This window comes from Talaromyces marneffei, chromosome 3, assembly GCF_009556855.1.
Source record: "Talaromyces marneffei chromosome 3, complete sequence".
In the NCBI taxonomy this organism is placed as follows: Eukaryota; Fungi; Ascomycota; class Eurotiomycetes; order Eurotiales; family Trichocomaceae; genus Talaromyces; species Talaromyces marneffei.
In genome coordinates, this window is record NC_072350.1 from 1,214,697 (window position 1) to 1,228,920 (window position 14,224).

Sequence of the window (14,224 nt, forward strand, 5' to 3'; positions counted from 1 at the left end):
GAAAGGCGCAAAACATCCGTCAGAAAACAAGGGAAACAAGAAAGCAAAGAAATATAAACACCGTGGCGTTCGTCATGTCGAAGTAGATAGAGTTTATGTGCAAATAGTTGAATGTGCAGAGTCTATGCCATGTAGTTTATCGAATTTCCGGTTGTGCGAATCAAAAAGTCTCCCAGTCATCATGCTCCGCCTTTGTGGATGACGAGGTAGAAGTCAGGCTCTTTTCCCATTCATCCATCAAACTTGACGCGGTGCGCGTGAGTTGCGAAGCCGTAAACTTGCTCAGGGCTGGCCACGGAATGCCATTATCCGTGCGAGGACGTTCTGTTTCATCGGTATTTCGCTCCCAAAAGCTATTGTTTCCGTTTGTCGTTAGTCAAGATGGACTTAGTGCTAAACCAGGAGTAAAAGAATTTTAAATCAATGAAGCACAAACACAGAACCGCATCGCAAAATCTTAAACTCACCTTGCACTAGTCCTTGGACTGCTAAGCTGGGTTGACGGAGACTGATCGATTTTAGAAGTAACTGTCGATCGACTCGACGAAGGCGTATGCGATTTTTTGTCTTGCTGCGGCGTATCCCAATTATTCCAGTCATCATCCTCCTCCCCGACCTCCACTTGGTTCGAGTTTGCGGACTCTTTCTGTCCGTTTTGGGTATTGCTGGCGGCCACTGCGGCGGCTCGCTTGGTTTGTTTGGGTTTGAGCTTCTGCCCCGGGGTATCAACTCCGAATTCACTCCAAAATGATACCTCTGTGCCGTTCGGAGGAGATGTAGAAGAAGAATTGTTATTACCAGTTTTTCTTGATGCTGATGCATCCTTGGACAGCGATGAAGATGAGCTTGTTCGTCCAATGGAATTTCCATTCTGATCCCGGTTTCGAACCGGCGTCACGCTCCGTTCGCTTCGTTGTCCGCTGCGAGTGCGTGCTGTTCCAGATGTTGGGGGTTGAAGTGTCCGGCTTCGAGTAGCGCTGATGCCTTCTTCTCCTACTGTAGCTTGTCGAATATCTTCGAGGAATGTCCATAGTCCCTCTCTCAGATCGGATGCCATTTGTCTACCAGTCCGTAGAAGAGCTTCACTAGATGGGGGAGGCATAGATCGGCGCCAATTCTCTTCTGTCGGCTTGTCGGATGTCTCCACAGTCTTTGACGTATCGGCTCGATCCACAGAAGGCAGCGTTGCAGATCGCGGATGTCGTGTCGCCTGACTGTCGGAGCTTTTGGTCGAATCGGAAGGACTTGGCATTGGAAATGGTGGTTTGACAACACCCATATCAGGCGATAACAAAGATAAAGTCCGAGTGTGTTTCGAACCAGCAAAGACCCTCCGACCATTGGCGGAGACCGGAGCCTCGCCTTTAGCTGCACTGCGGATGCTATCTCGTCGTTCCAATTCTTTGCTCCTTCTGATTTGTATAGGTACGGTATCTATAGGGGTTGTCGTTGATGCTGCCGCGGCGATCGGATGCTCGGAATTTCTGGGAGACTGAAGACCATTTGAGCCATCCATTGATGCCCGGATAGGCCGCATAGCTTCTGTATGAAAGCTGATTTCCGTCTGCTTCTTCAGTCTCTCGCTCCGAACCCATTGTTTCTTCAAACTCGCCAGCTCCGCCTCGGCCTTTTGCAATTCCTCCTTGAGTTCGAGCACCTTTCGCTCTTGTGACGCAATGGCAGTCAGCAGATCAGTCGGTTCGTGGTTCAGTACCTCGCCTAGGACGGTGGCTTCGGGAACAAATTGGCCGGGTGACATCATCCGGGGAGATGACTCGGTAGCAGGAGTAGCGACAGATGGCGAAGCTTGCTCTGGTCGAAGATTGAGGGGCGTCGCAATGGGGAAGTTGAGGGTTAGGCGTTTTGCATGGCGAGCAGCGATGTTGGGACGCGAGGGGAGAGTTGGACGGTCCGTCTCTTCCGTCGATGCCTTCGGTGGCAACGGTAACACGGAAGGCCCATGGTCGGGGGCTGGTTCATCCATGGTTATGGAAGATGGCTCAGAGAGATCTATCTACTATGATCAAGGCTCAAGTCGAGATTGGCATGCACTGTGGCATGGCTGAAAACAGACACAACACGATAGGACGAGAAGATCAAAGACGCCACCGGGAAGAATGCTGCAAATCGTGCTCAGTAAAGCGGTCGTTAAAAAGTCAAATCAAAACACAGAACAAAGAAAAACAAGCTGCAGGGACGACTAGCGACAAAAAAAAAGCGACAAAGCGAACCACGAGATGAAGTAAATCAAACAAATACAGGGGAAAATAAGAATCAGCGTAATAAATTGCAGTTGGTATAAGTCGGTCCAAGCAGGGACGGTTGCAGTAGAGATCGGCCGCAACAGTGGTGCGGACCTTAAAGCCTTAAAATGAACAACAAATTAAAGCGTCAGAGGCAGGCGGTTTCAGAAGCGGGCGACAGCCTATCAGCGCGTGTCTGCCGGCAGACTCCACGAGGGTTCGGAGTACGACAGGACGCATGTCTTCAGGGGCCACTCCACCTACAGCAGCTCTAGACCGTCAAAGCACCCGCCCGCACTGTGCACAGCTCTCCACTACTCCTGTCTATCGTGGTTATTTTCCCGACTGGACTCTGGACATGAATATCTACGTAGTGCGTACGGAGTAGTAGTTGTTGCACTTTTAAAGAATGTCTTCCGAAGTATCTAATCGATATTATTGAGCGTCCCATGTATAACACATATGCCTGGCAGGTAGGCACCACAAAGTATAAACATCACACGCATAGAGTACAAAGTAAGCGTCCAAAACTATCTATCAAGAATCAGAGATGGTAAGAATAATCAACACAAAATGCAATCGACCGAGAAGAAACAGTACTGACCAGCCTCAAGTGGTGGGCTGAGGGATATAATACACCAGGGGAATCAAGCGAACGAAGAGAATCAAAGTGTACACACAAAGATCGAGGCATCATAATGCCTTCCAAATGGTAGCATAAAAGAAAGAAGAGAAAACGAATATAACATCTTTCTGGCAGTTTTAGCCAGTATATCCAACAAAACTCCAAAGCTGTGCAGGCAGAGTCAAACGAGTGAAGCAGAAGGGAAAAAAAACATGTACAAGAGGCAAGTTTGTTAGTAAAGTGAGTTTCCATCAAGTGGAGGAAACGAAATATAATATCATAAACGATCACACGGAGGTAAGCAGTCAAGCCGCCGAGATGCAGATGAGATAAATAAGGTGTGGTTACTCCCGAAAGAGGGAGATAGGCCAAAAAAGCCGAAATCGAGGATGACTGATGGTGATGGGTTATGGGAATGTTGTACAAAGAACGGATTTTCTCGGGTCGTTGGTAGAAGTGGTATTAGATGGCCGGCCATCGGTTGCGGAGACCTTCGCTCCATCGTTGATAGAGAACATCGGCGAGTTGTTTTGTATGCTCCATGCCTGGAACATGCTGTCCGGGCATGCTGCTTGACAACTGGGGGCTGCCTTTTTGTTCAATCTGGATTTGTTCTGATTGCCGGCGACGGTGGCTCTTGAGGTGAGGATTGTTTTGCGCTAAAACGAGTTTTTGCTTCTGGGGAGTTGTCGGCGTCGGTTCGGGTAGTAGAGCGGAGAGTTTGGAGTCGCTGCGATAGTTAGCAAGGTGAAAAGAAGCTCATTGATGGAGGGAAAGACAAGACTCACGCTCTCATCTTCTCGTTAGAGAGCTTGAGGATATGATATAATCCTTCCGGATCAACCATTTCAAGATCACTAAACGCCTCTGCCAACCGAGAGATTGCCTCTCGTTTCTCCTGGTCTCCAGTGTTGGCCAATATCTCCTGGCAAGCGAGGCCAATACCTCGACTATATGCCCTTCGTCCCAACTGGGCCTCCTTGCTATTGGGGACGGGATCAGTGAATAATGTTTTGGCCACCACATTTTCATCTAATCCTGGAGGATAGTTATAGTGGTGCGCCTGATCATTGTTTCCATTGTTTCCTTTGTCAGAGACCCGGCGGAACTGGCGAACTGTAGATGGACTGTTTCCGTAACTCAAGTTGAGACCAAGTGGGTGTTTGACGCCGCTGGATCGTCGCTTCGTATTCGATCGTTTGACAGATGGGGATCGTTCGGCGACTGGTGTTCGTCTCACGGTGGAATTGGCGACAGGTTTCGGCATAGATTTCATCTCTTCTTCCTTGACGAATGGGTCTTCGCAAAAGTCCTCGGCAATTACTGGTCTCTTGACCGTTGGTGCCTTGACTGTGTCAAACACCCACCCATCGTCATCTTCCTCATTTGAGGAGAATGTGGTCCTAAATGTATGTTAGTTTCTCTGTTCAATTCATGCATCTGGCAAATATTTTCTTACAGAGTCTCGGCGTAGTATCTTGTATCATCTGGGTATCCCTTGCCATTGTCATAATCTTGCTTTCGTTGAATAAGCTCTTGTAGAGCTTCCGTTTTCCCTGCGTTGCAGACGAATTTGTGTTTTAACAGTTCCTTTGCAGTGTATCGTCGATCGGGATCCTTCACTAGGCATTGTGCAACAAAGTCCTTAAATGTTTGACTAAATTCATTGCCTTCAAGACGCGGAGCCGGAGCTTTGGGGATGTGGAAGAGGACTTTCATCGGGTGGGTGCTAGCATGGGGCGGCTCTCCGTTTGCGAGCTCCATTGCAGTTATGCCCAATGACCAGATATCTGCCTTGAAGTCGTACCCAGCCTGCTGAATCACTTCCGGAGCCATCCAGAAAGGAGTGCCGACAAATGTGTTCCTTTGCGATTTGATATTGGACAGTTGTGCTGCCACACCGAAGTCCGCCAACTTGACCTTTCCGGATTCAGAGAGAAGGACATTGGCTGCTTTGATATCCCGATGTATCTTCCCTTCGCGGTGAAGATAGTCCAATCCTAGCAAGAGTTCACGGCAGACAATAGCGATGTGCGCTTCACTGAAGTTTCCGGGTTTCATCTAGATGCTGTTAGCCGACCATTGACTATGTATGCGGCGTGCATGCATACCAGATCCAAACAAGAACCACCACCGAGATATTCCATTACAATCCATAATTTGTGACCGCGGAGAAAACTAGCTTTGTACTGGGTAACGTATGGGCTGGCACAAGCGGCCAGGACCGATATTTCTTGTTGGATCTCGGCAATATCGTCTTCGCTTGACTCGAGGTCAATCTAAATATTCGACATCAGTAACGGACATTTAGGATCGACAAAAGAAAGCCGTACATGTTTAATGGCCACAATCTCCCCAGTCGCCTTCTCGATGCCCTTGTAGACAGTGCCAAAGCTCCCACCTAGGTAGATTATGCATTAGCCAATGTCACTTTCTGACGTAGACGTCGCACTTACTGCCTAGCTCTTCCATCACCTGGTAGCGACTAGCCATATCGCCGTCGGACGCCATCTTCTGCAATTGATGTACGGAGAATCACAGGAATGCAGATTTGCGACGAACTGGACCTTCTCTATCCGACAAGACTCCCGTGCTGAGGAACAGCTGCCGACCAGCAACAAATAGGAGCTTGAGAGGAATTGATCGGGTAGAAGTAGGAGAGAGGGTGCGAGGGTGAGGGTGTAGAGGAAGGTGAGAGGGAAGGTGAAAGGGGAAGAAGTGAGATCTTTGAGTTTTCCTTTACTCCGAGACGAAAGGCTACTCGTACGCAAACAGCCAGCGCGAAGTCAGCGCAGGAACCTAACACTCAGGGAAGGAGCTGCCCGATCGAGGACTAGTCGAGCTTTAGGGGCATTAGGGCAGGTGCGGGTGGAGGAAACAGCAGTTGTCCTGGGCAACCGGCTGCGCTAATGTTGGTTCACCCCGCTCTTTCCCAGGTTGCCGACACTACAAACAACTTCATCTCGATATTATATGCAGACCCTTGCTGGGATTCGGATCGATCATTAATACATTCAGATCAGTTCACTCCATTTCATTGCGTTGCACTTTTCAACTCCTGCATATGAAAAGAACGTCTCCGGCACTATGAACGATTAGAGTTTCGAACCAGGGCACCGTCCCTTTCAACGCATCGGTACGTAATCAAACTAACTTCCAGAACTAACTTTTATATATGCTACGAACAGGTACCGGCTTGTTGATCGTAGGTTGTCTTATCTTTCATCCATACGCAGATTGGTTTCGGCTTCGCCTAGCGATCAAATTCCTCCGATCACAGCTTCCAAGGTTGATGCATGCCTGCCATCCTATATACTCGGTGTATAAACCAAAACAAAGCACATCAGCGATCTTTACGACGTCAAATAGTGTCATTTGAGTTTGACAGTCCTAGCCAAAGACACGCAATTGACTGGATGGAATGCGGGGGGGTTTTTACACGCGATCACATGGCCTGACTCTTTTCGAAGGATGCGTGATAGACTTCACTTGTTGTTCGTATCCCTTGAAAGGGATGATCTGGGGTAATAGTATCCAAGGTGTGGATTATAATTTTCATGGAGATGAGCATTCTCGATCTGCAGCTGCTTCTTGAATCACCATTGCATTGGAGATTCAGCGCGTGATAATAGACAAAGATAATCTTCGATTTGGATGTGCTAAGCTACCTACGGGTAACCAGCCCATAAAGCGAGGTATTCAGAAGGGGCTGTCCTTGATATACTACGCTCGTCCACATCATGACAAAATCAACATCGACTGAATACTAAAATTGATCCAACTGTACAGGTGACATGACAAATTTATCGTCTGGATATGGGTTCCCTTTGTCCGAGCTGCCAGAGTCTGCCCAGCATGGGGCTAAGTGATAGCAGCCCTAAAGATTTAGTAACTACGTACTACGAGTAGTAGTAGTAGCACAGCGTAACACACAACCTGCATAGACAATGGAGCCCGAGCTTTTGCCGTTCACTGATGACGCTTTCTGCCGCCTCTCCACAGTCGGATTTGTATCCGAAGCGATCAGGCCAATCAGGACAGCACTAGCCCCTAGGCGGTGATTGCAGACGGGAGATATTTCAACCCAACCAATCACGTCATCATTTCAAACATTCTAGAACCAATCAAAATCCAGATGTGAGTTCGTTGTCCCAAGCCGACACGCACGGGACATACTTTTATACTTTTTACCTCTCATTCCAGACAGATATTTTCTCACCGTCACTTCATTCCTAGAGCTTACTTGTCTGACAGATCTTCTCTCCAGAAGACATCTAACATCATGACAGCTCCGCGCAGTGTCGCCGCTGCCCTGCGCAGGACAAGACTGTCATCTCGGTGCCGCTACACACCACAGACCATATTCGTACCGATCTCGGTCAACGCTTCTCGTTCTTTCAGCATCACCGCCATAAACAGATCAGATGCTTCCAAGAAAATCCAATTGACCGCCGCAGCATACCCCCAGCTTAAACGAGACCCCAAGTTCGGCGAGGTCACAAAAGAACATGTACAATACTTCAAAGAGCTTCTCGGCACGGACTCTGCGCTCATCGACGGCATCAACGCCGATGCAACCGATGACCTGGCCCCGTTCAACAGCGACTGGATGCGCAAGTACGGAGGCCAGACACGCCTTGTCCTGAAACCACAGACTACGGAAGAAGTGAGCAAGATTTTGAAATATTGCAATGAGAATAAATTGGCTGTTGTGCCCCAGGGTGGAAATACGGGTTTGGTTGGAGGCTCGGTGCCCGTGTTTGATGAAATTGTTATCAATACTGCGCGGATGAACAAGATTCGTAGTTTTGATGAGGAATCCGGCGTTCTTGTTGCCGATGCCGGTGTTATTCTCGAGGTTGCCGATACACATGTCGGTGAAAAGGGCTATCTCTTCCCATTGGATCTTGGAGCAAAGGGATCATGCCACATTGGAGGAAACGTTGCCACTAACGCTGGTGGTCTACGTCTTTTGCGTTATGGAAGTCTCCACGGGAACGTTTTGGGATTGGAGGCTGTTTTGCCCGATGGAACCATCATCGACAGTCTATCCAAGCTTCGTAAGAACAACACTGGTTACGACTTTAAGCAATTGTTCATCGGTGCGGAAGGAACAATCGGTATTATCACTGGTGTCTCCATCTTATGTCCTCCCCGTGCCAAGGCTGTTAATGTTGCTTACTTTGGTTTGGAAAGTTTTGAGCAAGTCCGAAAGGCTTTCCGTGAAGCCAGGGGCCAACTTTCCGAGATTCTCTCTGCCTTTGAACTGATGGATGGCCGAAGTCAGGTTTTAGTGAAGGAAGCTACTGGCAGCAATCCCCCTCTCGAAGGCGAATACCCGTTCTACTGTCTGATCGAGACCAGTGGCTCCAATGCCGAACACGACACTGCCAAATTGGAATCGTTCCTAGAACACGTCATGGAAGAAGGCATCGTTGCCGACGGAGTCCTTGCCCAGGACGAGACCCAAATCCAATCCCTCTGGCGCTGGCGTGAGGGTATCACCGAAGCTTTGAGTCATCTCGGAGGAACCTACAAATACGACGTCTCCATCCCACTCCCTGAACTCTACCAGCTCGTCGAAGACTGCAAAGCTCGCCTTACCGAGAAGGGCCTTGTGGGCGACGATGATTCATTCCCCGTCCGTGCCGTTCTCGGATATGGCCATATGGGAGATTCCAATCTGCACCTGAACGTGTCTGTACGACAATACACTAAGGAAGTCGAGAAAGCCATTGAGCCCTGGGTTTACGAATGGATCGCCAAGCGCAACGGCAGTATCAGCGCAGAGCATGGATTGGGCGTTGCGAAGAAGGAGTTTATTGGGTATAGCCAGAACGATACGAACGTTAAGCTTATGAAGCAGTTGAAGAATCTGTACGATCCAGTAAGTCTTCTTTCTGTACGCCTCGCCTTGGAACAGGCACTGACATTGTCTTACAGAACGGAATCATGAACCCATACAAGTATATATAATTGCGAGGGTGGCATTAAACCTTTTTTAATTATCAAAACGTACATAAGAAGCCAAAATCAACAAAATATAAAAATTAGATAGAGTAAATATATGTCGACGTCATCAGTTCACCGGAGCTCCAGAGCTTCCCCACATAGGTAGAATCCGACGGACCTGCTTTCCACAACACGTCTTTCTTAACATATTCACCAAATAAATTAACAAAATAAAAAAGGAGAAAATGTCTCATACAGCCCTAATCACCGGCGCAACCGGCCTCCTAGGCCGTGAAGTCACCAAATCCTTCAAACAGGCGGGATGGATGACGGTAGGGCAAGGATTCAATCGAGCAGCCCCGCCAACGATTCTGAAAGCGAACTTGGAGGATCCGGCGGATGTGAAGAGGATACTTGATGAAGCCAAGTATGTTTGAACTCTGAGTTATGAAGTAATAGTTTGGGGGTTCATCAATGGGCTAATATGGGGGACGTTTTGGTTTGGGTAGACCCCAGGTTGTTGTTCATTGTATATATGCTCCATCCCTCTTACCTTCAAAAATCATCGGTAGGTGAAAAAAAAAAAGCAAGCAAAAGTGCTAATTGGGAGTGATTCAGGCGCCGCAAACCGTCAACCAGATGCCTGCGAAAAGCATCCCGAACAAGCCCGCAAAATCAACGTTGAGGCAACCCGTGCCCTAGCAGAAGGCACCAACTCTCGAGGTATTTTGTTGATCTATATCTCTACAGACTATGTCTTCGCCGGCCGCGAAGGCGAAGCACCGTACGAAACGGACGCAAAGCCTAGCCCCACAAATCTCTACGGTGAAATGAAACGCGAGGGCGAAGAGGTCGTGCTGGAAATCACCAAGGAGAGGGGGATGGGTATCGTCCTGCGCGTCCCAGTCCTCTACGGACTGACAGAATACAACGGCGAAAGCGCCGTAAACGTCATCCTAGACGCAATCGCAAAGAGCAAAGACGCCAACGCAAACCTGAAAATGGATGACTGGGCCCGACGCTTTCCGACAAACACCCAGGATGTAGGACGGGTCTGCAACGATATCGCGGTCCGCTACATCAAGGATAAGCACAATATCAAATCCCTACCCAAGATCCTCCATTTTTCGGCAGAGGAGGATATGACCAAGTACGAAATTGCGCAGCGATTAGCGCGGATTTTGGGCGTCGAGATTCCAGGGATGGTTGCGAATAAGGAAGGGAATGACCCCAATGCTGCTGTGCAGAGGCCGTATAATACGCATTTGTCGACCAAGGTGCTCAAGGAGGTTGGGATCAATGTGCAGGCGATCAAGTTTGACGATTGGTGGTATGTGGATGAGATATCGATACGACTGAATTGAGCTGACAGGAATATAGGAGAGCGTACTTGAGGAAGTAATGACCTTTACTCACTCTCATCAATCCTATTTGAGAAAGAAGATCAGGATAGATTCAATATGACTTGACAGCTCAGAACGGCCGGGAAGGGCCACTAAAAAGTTAATTGGCGTATTTTATTGCTCATTACGACTAGTTCGTTAGTAGTACTACGTGGCAGTATACGTAACTAACTTACTTTGCGTAAGTTTATTTACTTGGATTGAGTGCGCAACACAAAGCCCGAAAGTCATGGTTCAAGTAGGAATTACAAAGGGTGCATCCATCAGAAGGGATGTCTGAAAGAAGTAACCAACCTTGGAAGAGATATATATGTTCTTCGGGTAGAATATGTTGCGAGTCATGACGTCCGGGGGTGCTTTCCAGGGCATCGTTTGTATTTCATCACACGTTTCAATTTGACTGATCGGGCTTTGTCTTGGCAGATCAGGTTTATGATTGAGATCCTTGAATCGAGATGATACTCACAGACGTAGTAGTAGTACTATGTTATAGTCAGAACTTATCATAGTAGATCTCAGATTCCTTCAGCTCGCGTGACAGCGGCCCTCGGTATCTCCCGGCTCAACATTTTCTGGGGTGGTGTCCGTATCCAGAGTTCTATCTTCCATTACCTAATTTATCCAATCATCACTGGAAGAGTGTTAAAATTGGTGCCTTAAGAAGAGCAGTCAACTTAACAGGCCAAGTCTAACGCAGCGATTTGAAACATGAGAGTTACTAGCGTACAGAGAGTGTGTAATCATGTTTCGCATTATTTCGGCTTGGCATGTTTCCCTTTTTCCTTGCATACCAACAAACTCAAAGTCAAAAAGCCAAGACCTTAATTTGGGCTTGACGCCTTGACTCCATTAGCCAGCCGCAGAGCGCGTCCAAATTCTTTTGACTAGATTTAAATAGACAAATAAAAAGTTGGAATGTCCCGCTTGAATCTGATTTCGGATCTGGTTTAAAGATCATGGGATTGCCTTCTTCTTACCACTGCGTGCTACAACATTGGGTATAGGCTACGAAATTGGATGGAATTAAAGGCAAAATGCTGTAGGTGTGCTGGACGAGGTGCAAGTTGCGGATCTTCTCTCTCTACGTGTGCGACTGGAACGACATAAGACATTCAACGACAAACCGAATTCAAGCTTGACCTGGAGGGCGCCTGAGGCAATTGATGCCTCTCACAAAAGAGCCAACTGTCAAACGCTGTCAAACGCCCTGTCACGTATTCATCTTGATTGTACCACCTAGCGTCCTCTAAAAGTGGATTCAAACAATCCAGAGCCTGTCAAAATTAATTTGCAGGAGCTGCACACACTCTAATTCTTTCAACGCCAAACCCTGCAGACATTGTTCACGCACAACAACTCACGATGAGCTCCCCGCCAGAAGCCTCTGGGGCCCCAACAGGGACCGCCCCCAAATTCTCACGATATCGCTCTGTGCGTCGTGCTGCAGCTGAGGCAGCTGGGGAGGCACCCCCAGCCAAACCTGCAAATGAGACCATTGCGCGGAGCATGTCTCGATACCGACGACCCAAGATGGCAGCCATCTCGCCTGCTACTAATTGTCCTCCAGTGCCCTCATTGCCAACCTCGGTTCAGGCTCACCAGACCGTCACTAAAACGGTCGAGGAAACCGTCACTCCGCTGACGGGTGCTTCGCCTTGCTCTGAAAAGATACAGAATCCATTCTCAGACCACGATGACGAGCTATCTGAGGTCGAGAGGGCGCGCATGAGGGAGGAAGCCATGCGCAAGTTGACCATGGCAGAGCGACTCAAGGCGCCGGCAGTACTCCCTCAGGCTCGTCAAGACGGCCACAGCCCATCAAGAGCAGCGAAAGAGAAAGAAACAGAGCAGAAGGAAGGAGCCGGACCAAGTAGGCGCACCTCGTGGAAGGACCGACTGGGTTTATCCCATTACAGGAGGGTGGGGTCTGACTCCCACGGCGAATCTACGCAAAACAGCAGCAACAGCAGCAGCAGCAACACCATGGCCCTTCCTGCTCCTGGCATCGATGCCCCTATCTCTGCTGTGAATGCTGGCGAACGACGAGTATTGGTGAATTGCAAGTCGAGTTCGCTGAAGCTGCCTGTCACACCCACAACGCGAGCCAAAGACATCATCTTCTCTGCCGCCAACTGTTTTTCGGAGCGCTTCGATCCTAGAAACGCCGTCATCGTCGAGTCGTTCTCGTCCCTGGGTCTCGAGCGGCCTTTACGTCGCTACGAGCATGTGAGAGATGTGTTGAATTCCTGGGCAACAGATGATACCAACGTGCTGATCATTTCAGATCCTCCGTTCGATGGTGCGACTCAGAAGTTGGAACTCCAAGCTGCGCCAAGCACAGCGCCAAAAGACGCAAAATTCTATCTGTACCATTCTTCGAAACCAGGAAAGTGGGACAAGCGATATATCACGGTGCGTACTGATGGCCAGGTTGTACTCTCCAAGAAGTCGGATGCCAAAGAAGCAAAGGATTTTACGAATGTTTGTCACTTGTCGGACTTTGATATTTATACGCCTACGAGCCGCCAACTCGCCAAGATCATTAAACCGCCTAAGAAGATATGTTTTGCCATCAAAAGCCAGCAGAAATCATCCATGTTTCTTTCCACAGAGAACTTTCTCCGTTACTTTGCTACAAGCGACCCGACCATAGGGCAAAACTTTTATGATGCAGTCCATAGCTGGCGCACCTGGTATCTTGTCCATGTCTTGGAAGTTGGCAAGGCAAATGAGACGGCTAATGCCACTGGGTCCGCCCCAATGTCCAGGGAAGGCCCTAACTCCCCTTCTTCTCGCCACCAACGCCATGTATCGACCGATTCAATTCCTTACCAACTAGGTTCGTTCAAGCCTTTGATAGACTTTGGTCGCAATGCAGAGCCCGTTGCGCCAGTACCTGAGAACGCAGTCGACGAAAGTAATGCATCAAGTCGGGATATGTTCTTGCGCAAGAAAAAGGCACGAGACCACGCCCCGCCCCCTTCTTCGTTTCCTGTGCATCTTCCCCCGCTACAGACACAGAAAGAATCCTTGTCTCCACAAGATGACGACTCGACATTTTCACCGGATAGTCTCCTTGGAAGGACGTACAGTCAACGGCAAGCAGTACAGCGCGCGAGAGAGGCTAGAGATGGAAATGAATCCGGTCCATTCATCTCACATGGTCTGTTGAAGAACCTGAGCCCAACGAGCACCGATCAAGCTTCTTCCGTGAGCACACCATTCAGCAACCCATCTAGTCGAGGGAATAGTCTGTCGAATACTGTGCGCTCTCATCATCGCCCTGCAGAAGGCTTCTCACATAGTCGATCGAATTCCGTGCGGAAGGCCAAGCCACTAGTCGATCTCACACCAACGTATAGAGAGCCGCCTCAGCATGCAAGGAAGGGACACGGAGTCAAGATCGATTCTGGAGTGCCTCTAGTCGAAGCAGCCACCGGACCAGAACCTATACCTGGCGTGCCGAACATTCCCCCGGCTACAACTTGGAGACGAGAGGAGGCGGCGCCTGCACCCGCTCTTCCGGGCCATCGTCGAGCCAACACGATGAAAAGTCAGCATCAAGCCCATACACCAATTTCGGATCCCTTTGCAAGTCCTTCTGATGCTGCTGCGTTCATACCGAATGGTCTTGTAGCTCTTTCTGCCAATATACCAAGCGCGCAGGCTGGTTCGGGTGTTGGTCGGGGTATTGCTACTGGTGATCGCCATGCTACTCGTCCTCTGCTCGATATATCTCCGCAGAGTCCGTTCGCCGAGGGAAGTTTGTTACGTAACATTGAGAAGTTATAATCTATTCTTGGAGTTTGGATAGCGGCTTTTAGTCTATACCCTTTTGTTCAGTGGGGTCATTTTTTTCAACTTTTTTGTCTTGCATGTCTAGAGTTTCGTACTCTAAATTATTCCTTTCTGTGTACAGTGTTGAATATCGGATGAATGAGATTATATACTAAACCTTTCAAAGCTTACAATTTACAACATGATCTTGTATGCATCGGATC

At 48.8% G+C, this 14,224-nt stretch overlaps 5 protein-coding genes across 5 annotated transcripts; 3 read left to right on the forward strand and 2 right to left on the reverse strand.

Annotated features, from left to right (window-relative positions):
* Positions 1-160: 160 nt before the first annotated feature.
* EYB26_004182 (uncharacterized protein) lies at positions 161-1,984 on the reverse strand (the record flags this gene model as incomplete). Its single annotated transcript, XM_054263476.1, has 2 exons — positions 161-353; positions 468-1,984. The coding sequence occupies 2 exons, from the start codon at positions 1,982-1,984 to the stop codon at positions 161-163; spliced, it is 1,710 nt and encodes a 569-aa protein (XP_054119451.1).
* Positions 1,985-3,330: 1,346 nt separating this feature from the next.
* EYB26_004183 (uncharacterized protein) lies at positions 3,331-5,379 on the reverse strand (the record flags this gene model as incomplete). The annotated part of the gene is made up of 6 exons (XM_054263477.1): positions 3,331-3,598; positions 3,657-4,271; positions 4,328-4,929; positions 4,980-5,147; positions 5,202-5,269; positions 5,325-5,379. The coding sequence occupies 6 exons, from the start codon at positions 5,377-5,379 to the stop codon at positions 3,331-3,333; spliced, it is 1,776 nt and encodes a 591-aa protein (XP_054119452.1).
* A 1,771-nt stretch (positions 5,380-7,150) lies between these two features.
* EYB26_004184 (uncharacterized protein) lies at positions 7,151-8,844 on the forward strand (the record flags this gene model as incomplete). The annotated part of the gene is made up of 2 exons (XM_054263478.1): positions 7,151-8,755; positions 8,812-8,844. 2 exons carry the CDS (start codon positions 7,151-7,153, stop codon positions 8,842-8,844), a joined length of 1,638 nt encoding a protein of 545 aa, XP_054119453.1.
* Positions 8,845-9,065: 221 nt separating this feature from the next.
* Positions 9,066-10,222, forward strand: EYB26_004185 (uncharacterized protein; the record flags this gene model as incomplete). Its single annotated transcript, XM_054263479.1, has 4 exons — positions 9,066-9,247; positions 9,330-9,349; positions 9,439-10,150; positions 10,201-10,222. The coding sequence occupies 4 exons, from the start codon at positions 9,066-9,068 to the stop codon at positions 10,220-10,222; spliced, it is 936 nt and encodes a 311-aa protein (XP_054119454.1).
* A 1,363-nt stretch (positions 10,223-11,585) lies between these two features.
* EYB26_004186 (uncharacterized protein) lies at positions 11,586-14,015 on the forward strand (the record flags this gene model as incomplete). The annotated part of the gene is made up of 1 exon (XM_054263480.1): positions 11,586-14,015. One exon carries the CDS (start codon positions 11,586-11,588, stop codon positions 14,013-14,015), a length of 2,430 nt encoding a protein of 809 aa, XP_054119455.1.
* Positions 14,016-14,224: the final 209 nt, after the last annotated feature.